Source organism: Terrapene carolina, unplaced genomic scaffold, assembly GCF_002925995.2.
Source record: "Terrapene carolina triunguis isolate 2854851 unplaced genomic scaffold, T_m_triunguis-2.0 Scaffold247, whole genome shotgun sequence".
In the NCBI taxonomy this organism is placed as follows: Eukaryota; Metazoa; Chordata; order Testudines; family Emydidae; genus Terrapene; species Terrapene triunguis.
This window is the reverse complement of record NW_020664598.1, coordinates 2,709,919-2,727,092: the sequence shown is the minus strand read 5'-3', so window position 1 is coordinate 2,727,092 and position 17,174 is coordinate 2,709,919. Positions and strand designations below refer to the sequence as shown.

Here is a 17,174-nt window from a genome sequence, read left to right as displayed (position 1 = left end):
ACAAATTTATTTGGGCATAAGCTTTCGTAGGCTACAGCCCACTTCATCGGATGCATGCAGTGGAAAATACCGTAGGAAGATATATATACACACACACACAACATGAAAAAAATGGGTGTTGCCATACCAACTATAACAAGACTAATCAATTACAGTGGGCTATCATCAGGAGAAAAAAAACAAAAAACTTTTGTAGTAATAATGAGGATGGCCCATTTCCAACAGTTGATAAGGTGTGAGTAACAAAGGGGGAAAAAATTAGCATGGGGAAATAGTTTTACTTTGTGTAATAACCCATCCACTCCCAATCTTTATTCAAGCTAGGGTGACCAGATGTCCCGATTTTATAGGGACAGTCCCGATTTTTGGGTCTCTCTCTTATATAGGCTCCTATTACCCCCCCCACCCCCGTCCCGATTTTTCACATTTGCTGTCTGGTCACCCTAATTCAAGCCTAATTTAATGGTGTCAAGTTTGCGAATTAATTCCAATTCAGCAGTTTCTTGTTGGAGTCTGTAGTAAGATGAGGCCCTGAAATATAAACTCTTGTGTCAGAGGCCTAGTCTGAGACCTGAAGCCTGAACCAAAGTACTTCCAGGCACTGCTAAGCAAAAGCTGGGCTGTGAGCCAGAGGCAGGTCCCACTCACAGAAATTGGTGAGAAGAGGGTTGTTAGAAGCAGGTGCGTTCACACATAAGGGCTAATAAGAGGAACTTGTGCCAAGATGGCACCTGGACAGCCCAATACAAGGACACTCCATAGACATAACAAGGAACAGGCAGGTGCATCTTAAAGACAGGACAGCATGATGGATAGATCTGTTTGTCTGGAACAACATGATCAAAGGGGAGACAGCACCCTAATGAGCCAAGGGGCTGTACCTAATACATCAGTAGGGATGAGTAATCTGTCCTGTAACTGTATAAAAGTAGGTCCCAGAGTGCGCATCTTTGTCCAGCCTAGGGGGCAGTGGAGTGTCCGCCACTGACTGAGCTGTCCATTGCCAGGGGGCACATATTTGTAGTATGTCCTGTAGAGTCTATAGGAAACTATTACTGTGCTTCGTTTGACAAGCCTGGCTTGGGTTCCTTCGTACCCTACTAGAGTCTGTGGTCTTTGGGGGGTCTCTCGGGGTCTGCTGTGTCAGCTATCTGCGCAGAGCTAGGGCAGCACACAGAGGGAACACGCACGCAGCCGACTGTTATCGTCAAACAAGAGCAGAGCACCACACCAGTAGCTACTGACAACTGAGTCTATTTTTGAAGGTTTTTTTGTAGGAGTATTGAGACTTTTAGGTCTGTAATTGAGTGACCAGGGAGGTTGAAGTGTTCTCCGACTGGTTTTTGAATGTTATAATTCTTGACGTCTGATTTGTGTCCATTTATTCTTTTGCGTAGAGGCTGTCCGGTTTGGCCAATGTACATGGCAGAGGGGCATTGCTGGCACATATCACATACGAACAGAACATGCAGCACAATTCTTCTTGCTACCACTTGGGTGTTAGTAACATCAGCTGTTGCCATGGAAACTCAAGGCACTCTCCAGTCCAGACAGGAAGTATAGAGATTTTCAACTCATTTTAGAGTCTAAACCTGGAAGTTATCACAATTTTTTTTAAAATGGTTACTTACCTTTGTAACTGTGTTCAAGATGTGATGCTCATGTCTATTCTATGCTAGATGCAATTGCCAGAGATTTTTCCCCTAGTCATATCTGTAGGCCTGGCCCTAGCGCCCCCTGGAGCCTTGCACACATGTGCCAGTATAAGGGGCACTGCTGGCTCCGCAACCTTCTTGCAGGTAACTGACAGAGGGGTAAGAGGGCAGGTCATGGAATGGACATGAGCAACACATCTCAAAGAGCAACAGTTACCAAAGGTCAGTAACCATTTTTTCTTTGAGTGCTTGCTCATGTCCATTCCATGCTAGGTGACAAGCAGTATCCTCTGAGGTGGGCTCAGAATTCAGACGTGCTGATTGCAACACAGCTCTACCAAAACTGGCATAGTCACAGACCTATTGAGTGGTGTAGAGGGGTGGAAAGGTATAAATTGATGACCATGTCATGACCCTGGAAATATCCAGGATTGGTAACTTCATGAGGAACGCAGCTGAAACTTGTGCTCTTGTAGAGCGATGGGTCACAATGGTCAGAGGCAGAACCTTCGCCTGCTTGACAAGCTCAGATGCAGGTGGCTATCCGGGACGAGATTCTTTGGGATCAGAGTCCAAACCACTGTTAGGAAAGCCTTGCAAGAGTACGGTTGTTCCAAGCAACCGTCACGGGTGGTAAGAGGGTGCGGAGCTGGCGGCACCCCTTATACCAGCAGGGCTCCAGGGAATACTAGGGCCTGCCCTATGGATATCACTGAGGGGAAAATCTCTGGCAACTGCATGTGGCACACACACCTAGCAAGGAATCAGCATGATCAAGCTTTTGCTTAGCAGTGCCTGGAAGTACTTTGGTTCAGGCTTCAGGTCTCAGACTAGGCCTCTGACAAGAGTTTATATTTCAGGGCCTCATCTTACTACAGACTCCAACAAGAAACTGCTGAATTGGAATTAATTCGCAAACTTGACACCATTAAATTAGGCTTGAATTAGGGTGACCAGACAGCAAATGTGAAAAATCGGGACGGGGGTGGGGGGGGTAATAGGAGCCTATATAAGAGAGAGACCCAAAAATCGGGACTGTCCCTATAAAATCGGGACATCTGGTCACCCTAGCTTGAATAAAGATTGGGAGTGGATGGGTTATTACACAAAGTAAAACTATTTCCCCAAGCTAATTTTTTCCCCCTTTGCATCTCCCCTTTCTGTTCTAGAATGCAGGGGAGCATGGTTCCCTCAGATTGTATTCCTAGCCCCTCCCCAGCTGGTTGTTCCAGAGAACAGCCATGGCAGGGAGAAGCCTGTTCTGCTTCTCCCATCACACACCAGTTACTGCTGGGGAACCAGAATACTTTGGCTGTTGCCCCACTAAAGCACTTAAAAAAAACCCCTAGAGTGACAAGGGTAAAGGAGACCTGTGTAAAGACCATGGGGGTCAATCTCCCAAGGGCAGCCCTCCACCTGGCTTTACTCACCTCTTAGCAGTCTGAGGGGCCTAAGTGCCATGGAGACTAAACTTACTAGATATGATCCTTCCAGGGCAGGCATAAGGCACCTGGTGGAGGGGGTAGGGTATGAGGGAAGCAGAGCACTCTATGGAGAGAGGACTCTGAACTCCAGGGACTGTCTCCTTGGTACCTTCTCCAAGCACTACATTTACAAGAGTTGCCATACCGGATCACAACAGGGTAACAGTCCAATTTCTTGACCCCACCAAAGGCCAATTCCAGGTGCAGAAATCCTGAAGTGGGCTATCATGGAGTAACATCCCCTGTAGGGGAAATTTCCTCCTAAGAGGATGACTTACGTCCTGGAGCATGAGGGCTTGTGTTTTTGGTATCTCCGCTCCCTGTTCACACCCTCAAAAAGGGATTTGCGGAGGAGAGAAGGTCATTGTGGCGAGGGAATTTTCATTGTGCTGCAGAAGCCCTCTTGCAGAGAAAGTATGCTGTGGAAAGCAGGACATGCAGCCCCAAGTTACCATGGTGACCCAACTAAAGCTAAATATGAATAAGACCCACAGCAAAAGCGATCTCAGATTTTACCCAGACATTCATAAAGCAAGAGGCAAGACGGCTGGTATTTTTGAAAATATCTGTAGTTTTATTTGTCTGAGACAGACCAGAGCTGCAGAGACTGTTCCAGATGTTAAGCAGTCTCCTCTTTAGCGATACGATCTTTCTTGAGTGGTCCCTGCAAAAAAACACCAAACAAGCAGTTACCTAGCAGAACTGACCATCTCCCCAATGTTGGAGACCCCACCGTCCTCAATACCTCATTGTGGAAGGTTACTTTTGCTTTGAACCACCAATGAAGACAACGATCAAAGGCCTACTTGTGGTGCAGATCTTAGCTTAAGTGTGTGGCTGAACTTGAAGCAAGCAGCAGAAATGGAGGCTGGTGAAGCTACACTGCTATGCACCATCTCAAATTAACAATTTAAATATAAAATCTGGCACCACCTAGTGGCAAAGCTAACTTTAGAGCCATCATCACTGCCTCCTCTTTCTGAGAAAGCACTAAACAGCTTATAAAGAGCTCCACCTCTTGAAAGCATGCAGTGTGAAATGGTGGAGGAAATCTTAGGCAAAACCATTTTTTGCCACATTAAAAACTTTCAAGGTTCAAGAAGGGACCAGAGATTTGCTGCTTCTCACCAAGGACAGATCAGATACTCAATGTGCCATGGGCAGGGACAGCCTGCGCTGCTGCCTGCAGCAACCTCAGCACTGTTCCCCAGAGCTGTTCTCAGAAGGAAGGCAGCATGGAATGTCTCCTCATGCCTGTCGGACACTGTGTACAGTGCTAGTTCCATGGCCTCATCACTGAACAGCCCATATACTGGGGTGGGGGCAGCATCCAAGCCGCACCCAGCCCCATGTAACAAAGGCTACGTAGATGAAATGAGTTCACAATCACGAGTCTTGAAAAAATGAACCTCCCACAGGATTCCAACTTCATCTGGACAGTTACACAGCCTTGGAACAAACCCCTGTGCTGTGCTTCATGAGTACACATGTGCCAGTGACCCAATGGCGGAGTTATTAACCGCAGTTCTCACTGTGGAAACACACTGCATTGGCATCGACCCACGCTTGTGCAGCCAGACAATACAAAGGTATGCAATACAAAGCTGAGCTCCAGGATATCAATGTCCTTACCATGAAAGCCTTCTTCTCCTCCACGGTCTGGAAGCGGCCATGACCAAATTTGGAAGTTGTGTCAATAAACTTCAAGTCAATCTTCTCCAGGGCCCGACGCTTTGTCTGCACAAGCAGGGACTGTGGGGGAAGAGACATGTTAGAATGTAGCAGCCCAGTCACCAATTTTAAGCACAGGATCTGCATTCCCTGCTAGAATTTGCCATAATTGGATATTTTCAAATGAAATTTCTATGGGCAACATACACGATTCCAAACCACCATGATAGCAGGGAGCTGAAGAGCCTGGTAACACACCAGCTGCTCTAACAGCAGTGTCAGCAAGTCACTCAGTTATCACACTAACCAAGGCGGGAGCACAGGGGGATGGAGTGGTCACCACAGGTTAGCATTAACAGGCAGAAGGAAAAGCTAAGCTATTGTACAAGAGAAGCTTCATGAGCCACAAGAGTTCTCAAACCCAATGGGGTCCTTCATTAACAACCAAACAGGACGTAGCGTTCTGAAGAGACCAATAGCCCAGCTAGTCCAGTGTCCCAGCACCGTTAAATGTTTCAGAAGAGCATTTCACTAGCATTAGGCAGCGTGCGCTCCTGTGTTAGGGCAGCACTTTCTCTTCCCAAGTCGTCTTCTCCTCTAGCTTGCTATGGAAAACCCCCAATTATCAAAAGACAATGTTCTGGGGGTAAAGGGACTCTAATTTGAAGCATGAGGCAAGGCAGAACAGAATCCTGGCTCCCTCCCACAGATTGGCAGAACCAATATTCTTGCACTGCTCACCTTGCGCAGAGTTAGGACTCTCTTCTTGGTCCCAACCACACAGCCTTTCAACATGATAAAGTCATTGGTCACTTCACCATAGTGGACAAAACCGCCCTGAGTGGAGAGAGGATGGTTAAGCACACTGTACCATGCAGAACGAGCAAGTTCTGGCCTACACTGAACAGTGCCTCTGATTTTGCCGGTGCTGGGGTTCCTGCGCAGCACATGTGCTGGCTGTAAAGAGGTCACGGTCAGCAGACCTCCTGACCAGGGAAACCCCCAGGGGAAGGGAGAGTCCCTGGAAGCATAGGTACAACAGCCCTGTGCAGCCTGACATGAAGGGCAGACCGGAGGTGGTGTGGCCAGAGCTGCAGCTATTTTGTGCTGCTGGATGGCTCCACAGGGAGCTGTGGCAGCACAACATATACTAGAGCAGCCTCAGGAGCTTTTAGTCCTTTCCCCCTGCTAGGCTCTAACACAGGGATTATGCTTTCCCACCAAGCCACAAGCTACTTTTCAGTTAGCTCTTCCTGCCCCCACCTCTCCACTTGTCCTGCCTGGCTGCATATTGCTCTTCCACTGCGCAGAGCTGGCACATTACAGTGGCTCATCCCTGAAGGCAGACAGCATGACTTATAAATGCTTCACCACTCAGCTTCCTGTTTAAGACTTTCCAGAGCTACAACCTGGCTAGCCACTTTGCCCTAAATGAAATCCCCCAGCTACCACTGATTCTCTCTTCAGCCGAGAACTAAAAAAAAAAATTCAGGCCTAAAGAGGCTAACATTTCTTTCAATTTTTTTGGCTAAAAATTCAGTGTTCGAAGCCTCTGTGAGGACCTTCTAGTTACACACTACTGAAAAGCAACCATTTAATGATCCACAGCAAGAGCACACTGTCATGGAAATGAAATTGAAAGCTTCTCCAGCTGAAAACAGCAGCGAATTTTAGGTTGATAGAATTATCCAAGTTGAAAACACAGGAGCCCAATTTTTGCAAAAAGTTGCCTGGGGATTCTAATGCCCAAGAGTGATCAGGACCATGGTAAAGGGACAAACTTGAAATCTAGACAATTTGAATGAACTAGTTGTTTCTGGTCCTACACCTGCTTGAGTTCTCCCTCCAACCCTTGTGGGTTTTACAACAGGTGTTACTTGTAACAATCGCAGGTAAAAAACCTCAGACACAGAAGTGTAATTTTTAAAGTTGACAGCATTCTCTTAAGTTGCAACCAACACAGCTCAGCAATCCACAGTACTACACTGCTACACTTGTTCAATATGGATAGAGAAGAATGCAACCTAAGGAATCAATATCATTCCTTGCAGTACCTTAGCTTTTCCTTATTGACTACACTAGAATAAGCTGTGTGGTTTATGAGATCACAGTCCAAGACTGAATTCCCATACCCTTCCCACACACCAAACCCTTAACAGCCGGAAAGCCACTCACCAGAGGGTTAATGCTCTTGTCCGACAGATCGTAGTCAGTTGATGCATTGTTTTTGATCAGCTTTCCATCCTTGACTTGGTAACCTTGGCCAATCTTGTAGACCTACGATGACAAAAAAAAACTAACAACGCTATTTCGCATGTGCTGGAAGAAATGGTTTGACAGCAGCGAAAAACCTAATCCAGAAACAGTAGTTCAAACCCATATGAAGTTTGCTGAGCCCAGAGAAATGTAGAAAACAAATGTGGCTAGTGTTCAGGTGCAGTAATTAAGAGCCTCAAATATTGTCTCTACCATGAAACCAATGCCTCAGTCACTGCATTTTAACTTGTCACCAGGGTATCCTATTAACAGAAACAAATCAGAAGTATTTTAACTTCCTGAAAACTCGTGTGTACAGATGTTCTTGGCCACTTACCCGTTACATTAAAAAAAAAAGTCTTAATTTCAATTATGCTGAATTTCCTGAGTTCAACTTTTCATTACTAACTGAAACAATACCTACTGTTTTGACAGTACCACAGTGTGTTTTATGTGAGTGGGTTAAAGTAGCTTCGTCCCCATTTTTATGGATGGGGAAAAAAATAAAGTTTAAGGGTATGTCTACACAAGAAAGAAAACCCAAACCTGGCCTGTGCCAACCAATGTGGACTCAGGCTGCGGGGCGGTTTCAATGCTGTGTAGACCGGTGGTTTTCAATTTTTTTTTCTGGTGACCCAGTTGAAGAAAAGTTTTAATGCCCGCGACATTTCTCCATCTGCAAATGGGAGGGGCTCAGCCTGCGTAGAGGGTTGTGGTGTGGGGGTGAGGGTTGCGAGGTGGGGCCAGGAATGAGTGGTTCAGGGTGTGGAAGGGGGCTCTGGGCTGGGGCATGGGGTGCAGGAGGGGGGGTTAGGGCTCGGGTTGGGGTGCAGGCTCTGGGGTGGGGCCGGGGATGAGGGGTTTTGGGTGGCTCTGGGCTGGGGTGCAGGAGGGGGTCAGGGCTCTGGGCTGAGGGTGCAGGCTCTGAGGTGGGGCCAGGTATGAAGGGGTTGGGGTACAGGAGAGGGTTTGGGGGGACTCAGGGTTGGGGCAGGGTATTGGGGTGCGGGCTTACCTCAGGCAGCTCCCAGTCAGCAGCGCAGCAAGAGTACTAAGGCAGGCTTCCTGCCCGACCTGGCACCATGGACCGCGCTGCGCCCCGGAAGCGGCCAGCAGCAGGTCCGGCTCCTAGGGGGAGGCGCGCAAGCAGCTCTGCGTGGCTCTTGCTGACAGGCACCGACCACCGTCTCCCTCCCAGCTCCCATTGGCTGCTGTCCGGCCAATGGGAGCGTGGAGCCGGTGCTCAGGCAGCACACGGGCCCCTGCCTAGGAGCCAGACCTTCTGCTGGCCACTTCCAGAGTGCAGCGCGGTGTCCGAACAGGTAGGAACTAACCTGCCTTAGCCGGGCAGCACTGCCGACGGGACTTTTAACAGCCCAGTCAGCAGCGCTGACCAGAGCTGCTGCGATCCAGTGCCTGACATTCTGCGACCCAGTACTGGGTCATGACCCACAGTTTGAAAACCACTGGTGTAGACTTCTGGGCTTGAGCTGGAGCCCAGGCTTTAGGACCCTGTGAGGTGGGAGGGTCCCAGAGCCTGGGCTCCAGCCCAAGCCCGGAAGTCTACACAGCAATGAAACAGCCCTAGGGCCCAAGTCCCGCAAGCCCGTTTGAGCTGCCACGGGGCCAGACGCGGGTTTTTCTTTGCTGTGTAGACATACCCTCAGTGACTTGCCCAAAATCAGCCATGCAGTGGCAGAGCAGAGAACAGAACCCAAGTGTCCTACACACTGGACAACTCTGCCTTCCTTTTTGGTGTGACTATTCATCAGCCTCTCCTACTCCAACTGGTTTGCTGTGATATTTGTTTGAATATAAATAGGGCCCTACTAAATTCACGGTCCATTTTGGTAAATTTCATGGTCATCAGATTTTAAAAAATCTTAAATTTCACCAATTCAGATATTTAAATGTGAAATTTCAGTGTTGTACCATGGCAGTCCTGTCCAAAAAAAGGGGGGTGGAGGGGTGTCACGGCACTGCCACCCTTACTTCTGCGCTGATGCTGGTGGCGGTGCAGCCTTCAGAGCTGGGCAGCTGGAGAGTGGCGGATGCTGGATGGGAACCCAGCTCTGAAGGCAGCGCCACAGCCAGCAGCAGTGCAGAAGTGAGGATGGCATGGTATGATAGTGCCACACTCACTTCTGTGCTGGCAGTGGAGGTGGGTCTGACCTGGCCCCGGGAGCAGCCCATGCAGGAGAAGAGGAAGTCCCATCCCTCCGCAGCGTGGTCGGGACTAGCAGCTGGAGTCTGGCACACAGTAGGAGCCCCCCAGTTGGTGTGCCCCCAACCCTACCCCTCCGCAGCACTCAGCAGTTAAAGGGACCTTGGGCTGCCTGTGTGTGTATGGAGGGGGGGGGGTGTGTGACCACAGTGTCCCCCCCCCCCCCCCAGACCACTGTGCCCTGGGCAGTCACCCACTCATAAGGCCATCCCTGCTCCCCTGCAAAAATGTGATCATCTCCCCGCAATGATGCCACCCTTACTTCTGTGTTGCCACTGTTGGCAACGCTGCCTTCAGAGCTGGATGGCTGGGAGCACCACTGCTCTCTGGCCACCAAGCTCTGAAGGCAGTGCAGAAATAAGGATGGCAATACCAAGACCCCCCTACAATAGCAAGATTTCATTGGGGAGACCAGATTTCACTGTCTGAGACACGTTTTTCACAGCCACGAATTTGGTAGGGCCCTAAATATAAAATACAACTAAGCAGCTTAAGTGCTGGTCCTAGGCACAGCCTGAGCTCACTGTAGACCACTGTACATTCAGCTTTCAGGCCGATTACAGGAGTCTATAGAGAACCCTCATCTTTAACCAATATGAGTAAGTCTGGCCCTTTCTGCCCTTGTGTCCTGCCCAACCGGTTGGGGGGGGGGGGGGGGGGGGGGGGGGGGGGGCGGAGGGCAGATCTTGCCATTTCCATTAAGTACCTATTCATGCTAACAAGTTGCAGTACTGGCAAGTAATAGTAAGCTGGGGAAGCTGAATTACTTTGCAGGGTTGCTGGCCGCCAACTCTAGTCAAACAACTAAACCCTGAACTGTGGTCTGAAACCTTCCGCCTGCTTGGTGATTCTGCAGTGACCTTGACTATCCACCAGGACTCTAGTTTGTCCAGACACTTCAATACACATCTCAGACTCTTACCTTCTTATTAATTTCTGTGCGATGGTGGTATCCCTTCTGACCAGCTCGGGCTACAGAGAAAGCCACGCGAGCAGGATGCCAAGCGCCAATGCAGGCTACTTTCCGCAGACCCCTGTGGGTCTTGCGAGGCAGCTTTTTGGTATGCCAGCGGCTGGTGACCCCTGAAACAGCAAAACAAAACATTACAGCATTGTAGGACTGTCATAACTGCTCAGCTGTGGCATATGCCTTCATTACAGAGGTGTTTATAATTAACCTGGGACAACACTATGCACACTGTTTGTGGCTGTTGCGTAAGGAGAATGTGTATCCAGTGCAACACCAACAGAAATTTGGATCAGTGTAACGATTAAGTACGGGTGTTGTGAATTACAAGACTCTGTGGAAGACCCACCCACAGCTGCCCATGTTTTCCCAAACTATTCCCTGGGTGCTGTTCTCAGAAGGAAGGCAGCATGGAATGATTCCTCATGGATGTCGGATGCTGTGTCCAGCACGTATTCCATGGCCTCATCATTGAACAGTCCACTTCTGATGTGAGAGCAAAACTGAAGATACCCCATCTGACCCATGCCCTATGTACCAGGGCAAGAGTGTGGGGGGATTACACAACTCTTCACTAAACTCTGGGTTCTGGTCAGACTGAAGCCTTGGAGAAACAAGAGGGAGGCAGCCATGACATCTACCTTTGTATCCCTTGCCCTTGGTGACTCCAATGACGTCTATCATCTCATCTTGGCCAAAGACAGTTGACACAGGCACCTGCTGTTCCAGCTTCTCCCGGGCCCAGTCCACTTTCTCAGCGATGGTGCCACCATTCACTTGGATCTCCATCAGGTGAGACTTCTTCTGCCGCAGCGGAAGCAAACGCATCTGGAAGACAGACCTAAAATTAGCTCTATAACCCAGACAAAGCGCTGAGATCTCTAGTGCAATCTCTGTCTGAGATTCACATCCTGGGTCTGATGGATTTTTCCACCTCTGCTGTATCCCAGTCACAATATACACAATTCTTGGAACACTGAAGCTCTGGGGTTAAGGGCAAGAGTTATCAAGGCTGTACAATGGCACAGACAGGCCTAAGTTTCTAGCAGCCAGATCACCAAAGGGAATGAGAAGAAAAGCAGCAGAGAGACAAGGTGGGTTAGGGAATATCTTTTATTGAACCAATTTCTGTTGGTGAGACAGAAGCTTTTGAGCTTACAATACATGCCTCACACCGCCCTTACAGCTGGTCGCCAGGCTGAGGATCTTAAAAAAGGACTGAAGATAAGGCTGTTACCCAGTCCCAGAGGCTTAAGTAAGGTCACATAACACACCCAGTGTTCTATACTATATTTGGGAAAAGGGGGACTGACATTAAAATGCTGACAGCAGCTGCACCTCCCTCTTTGCTGCTTGCCACAAGAGGCCATCTCTAATATATTAAAGTCTTGTGACCAGACAGCTTACTCCACTTATTGCCACACAGGAGATCCTGTTACATTCCTCAGTCTGGAAGTATTTGGCACTCATGCAGGGGTGAGATGGGGGGGGGGGGGGAGGAGAATAAGAGCTTCACTCTGCTTAGCAATGACCTGATTAATCTGGATGATTAATAAAAGCCAGTGATGGTCTCCACAGGAGAGCACTGCCCACATATCCTTGGTCTGAAACTATAGTAGCCATCCATTTTTTAAAACCAAGTGAAGTAAAGGAGATTTCCATGGGGGCCAGAGTATCCTAGGACAGGAGGCTAAAACATTCAATCCTATTTCTAGCTGTAACTATAATCGGAAAGAGAGGAGGTGGTCTAGTTGTCTGAGCACAGGATGGAGCCCAAGAACTCAAGTTCCAATGCCAGCTCTGACACACACACAATATACACATGCGCAGGCACCAGGGTGCTGTAGACAATCCAAACTCAGTTTTCACACCTGTAAAATGGGGATGGGGCGCCTTACCTCTGAGGGGTACAGCAAGGATTTGTTAGTTGTTTGCATAAGACTTTGCAGTCAAGCATAATACCATACCCAGCTTTTATACCGTGCTTTTAATCAGTAAAAAACAAAGTGCTTTACAATGGAACTTAGTACCATTAGCCCCATGTACAGATGTGAAACCGAGGCACAAGAGGGGAAGTGACTTGCCCAAGTTCACTCAGCAGTCCAGTAGCTGAGCTGGGAATAGAACCCAGGTCTTTGGAGTCCCAGTCCAGTGAGCTATCCAGTAGACCCTACTACCTCTATAAATATTAGGTATTAACACTGAGCACCAGATATGGGGGGACAAGGAATCTGAGAGCAGCAGTGGAGTGAGTTTCTGTGGACAATGGCAGGTCACCCCTAGTCCTTGTGGATTCTGTACCCCCAAGTCTGAGCCCTCTTTATGAAGGAGACAGAACACTCACCTGAGTGTGAGCTATGACCCGGATAACCTGGCAGTACTTCTTCATGCTATTGAAATCTTTCTCTAGCTGCTTTTTGCCCTCCTCATCCTGCCACTTCTTGCAATACTTGGTGAAGGCCTTCTTCTTGGACTTGTGCCTTCAGGAGCAGAGTACAGAGAGGGTATGGCTTAGCCCTTCATCAGTCCCCCAAGGAAAGGGGGGTGAGCGGAAGGAGCTGCCACCCGAGTTGGTTTCGGCTCATTGCCAGCTTCTAAGGAATCTTTTCCACCAGCAAGCGGAGCCTGGAGCTCATCAGACAGAGGCTGGGTTGCCAGAGCTGAGCGGAGCTGCCATGAATTCATCCAAAGCATATTAACAAACAGTATAAAACATTCACAAAATATCAGAGCAGTGCTCTGCAACAATACAGTGCCTATCAGTTGATTACCTGTTGCCTTAAAATACTGCTGTAAATACTCTTGCCTTGCTTCCAAGTGTACAAAGTCCTACATCTTTCAACCCTGACTTACGGTTGATGTAAGAGGACACCAATGCAATACCCAAAACACCATTCATGCGTTCATTTGGGGACCTCTTTATCCTGGCAGTGTGGGAACTTCAAGAAGAGCATCTAGGAGAAATCCTTCTTAATCCCATAGGCAAAGGAGAACCTGACAACCCCACTGGAGCCCTATTGTCAGACTGACCTTATGTGAAAGCATGACAGCAATGCATGGAAGAGTGATAAGAAAAAAATCTTCACCCCTTCCCTGAGAAAAAAGGACTATGCTCAAGACTCAACAATCAGCAACAAACACCAGAAGCAATTTCCTTATGTCCATTCATGGAAAAAACATGCGTAGTGTGTTCATGCAGACATCAGACAGTTAACTTGATCCCCAAGCCCCACTATAAACAGCACCTGACAAGCATTAAGCAATCCCCATTCCAGCCAGTTGCTGTTTTATACTATTATGTGATGAGACAAACTTCAACCTAGCACCTAGATCCCCAAGGGCCAATCATTGGCTGTGATGTGGGAGCCCTGAAGTGAACAGTTCAGACTAAACTACAATACCACTACGCTCATTCAACAAAGCCAGCAATGCAAGAAACAGGCTCTCGAGGCTAGATTAAATGAGGTCCCTCGCTCCATGTTTTTTACCAGTTCTTGTAGAAGCGTCTCTTGCACTCATCACTGATGTGCTCAGCAAAGATGGTCTTGAAGGTGCGGAGGCCACGGGGAGTCTGCACGTAGCCCACGATGCCCACAATGACCATGGGAGGAGTCTCTACCACAGTGACTGCCTCTACCACTTCCTTCTTGTTCACCTCTGTGAAGGACAAAAACACATTGTGCCAGTTAGCACCACAGCAGATGAAACACCCCATCCCCCCAAAGTATCAGGAGGGTCCAGTGACCCCTAAAGGTCTTCACACAGCTGGAGTCAGTGGGCTTCACGGACCAGGGGACCCTGATTAGCCACTTGAGCTATGAGGCACCTTAAGGGTATAATGGTGACTAGATGCTATACTAAAACCCAAGGTTGGCCCTGTGGTGTAAAATGGAGAAGCCATTCTAACTGAGCTGGGTGGTGGCTGGTAACAGAACTACATTCAGGACTCGACAGTCAGCAAAAAGCGCCAGAGGCGATTTCCTTATGTCCGCCCGTCGAGAAAAGATCATCATAAGTAGTCTGCTACAACACAGTTCTACCAGCCCAGCAAGCTCCTTGGCAAGTCACCCACACACCCCAAGAACAGCAGTTACAGTAAAGTAAGACATCAACCACCAGCTAGGCACAAAGTCTGGAACTGGTGAAGAGGCCATATCCATTAGCCATTGGGATCTTGCTTTTATAACTAGCAACTGGAAACAACAGCCGAGGAGCCATTGTAAAGAACATCAAGGACATGGCAGAAATCAGACTGGGAATCAAACCTAGGGACCCATGTGAACCTGACAGTCTCCTCCCACTGCCTCAGTGTGGAAAAAAAAGCTGTACAGTGACCTCCTATAACAAGAGCAGCAGAGAAATACATACTAGATCCAGGCCTGTCCACTTCCCGGACAATGTGGGTCATGCCAGACTTGTACCCAAGAAAGGCAGTAAGGTGGATAGGTTTGCTGGGGTCATCCTTGGGAAAACTCTTCACTTTGCCCCGATGTCGACGGCTGCGTTTGCGGGGCAGAAAGCCAAGGGATCCATGTCTGGGAGCTGAGAACTTACGGTGTGACTACAAAAAAGAAACATACTTTTAACACTCATGTTGCCTGAGTGATTAATTTGCCCTTAATGGCATACTAGTTGTGGTCTCTCTTGCTCCCTTTGAGAGAGAGGGCCATTACACAGGCATACCAGTATGTCCTGCTTTCTAGAAGTTCCTCTCTCCACCAGCTCTCCTGTTTGGAGTTTAAGTGTGTTACCATTTTAGAATGGTGAATACATCAGGGCCTTACAGGTGTCAATCAGATTTGTTCACATGAGTGAGGAAAATTTAAAGACACAATACAAAGGCTTTTTGGAGGATGAGGTTCTGAACCCCCAAAGTGCCTTTCTAGTTAAATGTCTACTAAGAGGAAAGCAAAAATGCCACAAATGTTTTGTCAGGGCAGCTCTCCACAAAAAAACCTTTCTCCCCCACCCCCACCATGTGCATGTGAATGGACACACACGGGAGTCCTTACAAATTACAGAAATTAATAGCAAAATGTGATTCTACTCTGAAAAGTGACATAAAATCTGCTCCGTGGAGTCCAACTTTGTTGGGATCACTTATTTTAGATGAAATGTGATTAGCTTACAAAAAACAAGGTTTTCTCAACTGCCAGCTCTGCACACTCATCCCAAGATGGGTTACATAAGATCCTAAGAATTGTCAGACCAACTCAGGCTAATGGTCCATCCAATCTGGTATCCATACTGGAACGGTGTCAAATACTACATGCTTAAGGAAGGTGAAAGAACCTCTATAATGGACAATTCTGGGCTAAATTTTTCTCTGTCATTTAACTACTGTGCCCTCCATTTTCCAGAAGTCAAAACCCCTTGAATTCTAATAAACTTATAGCTTCGTCTTGTGGCAGCTGCTATAGCAGTCACATTGGGCAGAACGTATTTTTAACAGTTTTGAGTGTGTTCCTTTTAAAGTTCATTAAGCTGTCCCCAGTTTCTTGCAAATTGCCTGTTAGCACCAGCAATAACAGGCTCTGCAAGACCAAATGCTGTCCTTTCCACCTGTGCAAACTCCCCCCCCATCAAAACAGCTTTAGGCATTATTACACTAAGAAAATCTGGCCCTGCAACTGGAATTCCATTAGAATTACTAGTGACACACAAGCTAGAGGAGACTTCACCTTACACTCAACTGCCCTGCCTTTCCAGGATAGCAAAATTCAAGTCAGCATCACGGACCTTGACGTATACAGGGGGCAGATCTGCCACTGCCTGTCCCTTTTCAGAGCAAAACCTCACTTAAGAGTGAGGGGAGTGAATCAACTACAGCTGAAGCCTCCATCAATAAGCTTTGTGCTGCAGCCCATTTGTACCCCCCGATCTCCTGAAGAGGAGCAAGACGCTAGAGCAGGCCCCAGGAAGTAAAGCGAGGACAGGAGAACTCCATGGGACTGCTCTGTAGAGCCCGGTGTCGGTGGCATGGCGCCAGGCGGGCTCTCCCCGAGTCATTCCCCCACTCAGCAGCGAACACGTGTGAGAGCAGCCTACAAACGATTCTAACCCGGGGGCTCTGCCGTGCCCCCCCCCCCCCCCCGGCCCGTCATTGGCCCCCCCCCCCCCCCCACCGCTCCCCAAGCCCAGGCAGCGAGCGTCCCTCCCGCCCGGGCCGGGCCCGCTCTCCAGCCCCGTCTCCCCTTCCCCGCCTCGCGAACCCAAGAAATGGGCCCCGCGCTGCCTCCGGCAGGGCCCCCTTGGCATCGGGGGCAGGTGCGGAGGCGGCCGGGGCCGGGATGGCGGCGATGCCCGGGGATGGCGAGACGCGGCCCAACACCCGCTCCAAAGCCACTTACCATCCCGGCGGGCACCCGCGCCGACTTAGTAGAAAGGGGGGGCTAGGCCGCGCACGCGCAATTTATAGCCACTTCCACGTTGCCGTACGTAAGGGCGTACGATCACCGTTGCGCATGCGCGTTCACACGTCATTCCCTCCCTCCCACCCCACAGTAGAACTGCGGTGCGCGAGGAGCTATGGCTCGTGGTTAGGGCCACACTTCTTGAGAATGCGAAATCCTAATGCCAATAGGCCTGTGAATATCACTGAAACTCACTCGGGGGGGGGGGCACCTGGGCAGTAACGGGAGCCAAACTCAGGGTGTGAGGGAACCTCTTAAAGTCACAGCAGCTCCTGTGAGGGGGTGGAGGCTGCTCACCAGCCCTGACTGAACTCCCCTGAGGGGATCAGAGCCGCCTCCCCCCCCCCTCCCAGCTGCCCTCAGGTCTCCATGGCAGGTGGGGCTGGGCGACAGGAGGCTGCTGAGTTGGGCTGGGAGGATGGTGCTCCTGGCTGAGGCAGCTCTAGGCCAGGCTGGCTCAGGACATAGGGTTGCCCGGGGTCGATTTCGGTGTGAGATGTACTG

The 17,174-nt window shown here is 49.2% G+C and overlaps 1 protein-coding gene and 2 non-coding genes across 3 annotated transcripts; all 3 read right to left on the bottom strand.

The window, feature by feature from the left end:
* Positions 1 to 3,690: 3,690 nt before the first annotated feature.
* On the bottom strand, positions 3,691 to 16,690 carry RPL3 (ribosomal protein L3). The gene is made up of 10 exons (XM_024199632.2): positions 16,608 to 16,690; positions 14,626 to 14,818; positions 13,746 to 13,914; positions 12,602 to 12,737; positions 10,899 to 11,085; positions 10,213 to 10,373; positions 6,986 to 7,087; positions 5,552 to 5,647; positions 4,772 to 4,891; positions 3,691 to 3,803 (listed from the first exon to the last, which is right to left on the bottom strand). The coding sequence occupies exons 1-10, from the start codon at positions 16,608 to 16,610 to the stop codon at positions 3,759 to 3,761; spliced, it is 1,212 nt and encodes a 403-aa protein (XP_024055400.1). The 5' UTR covers positions 16,611 to 16,690; the 3' UTR covers positions 3,691 to 3,758.
* Positions 4,352 to 4,444, bottom strand: LOC112106420. The gene has a single exon (XR_002908101.1). It is a non-coding gene; the product is annotated as a small nucleolar RNA U83B (small nucleolar RNA).
* On the bottom strand, positions 10,645 to 10,737 carry LOC112106421. Its single transcript, XR_002908102.1, has one exon. It is a non-coding gene; the product is annotated as a small nucleolar RNA U83B (small nucleolar RNA).
* Positions 16,691 to 17,174: the final 484 nt, after the last annotated feature.

Coding starts and splice junctions, on each gene's coding strand:
- RPL3 (XM_024199632.2), bottom strand. Junction 13,915..14,625: donor AGTGGACAGGCCTGGATCTA/GTATGTATTTCT, acceptor TGTCCTTCACAG/AGGTGAACAAGAAGGAAGTG. Junction 5,648..6,985: donor ACAAGAGCATTAACCCTCTG/GTGAGTGGCTTT, acceptor CTCTCCACTCAG/GGCGGTTTTGTCCACTATGG.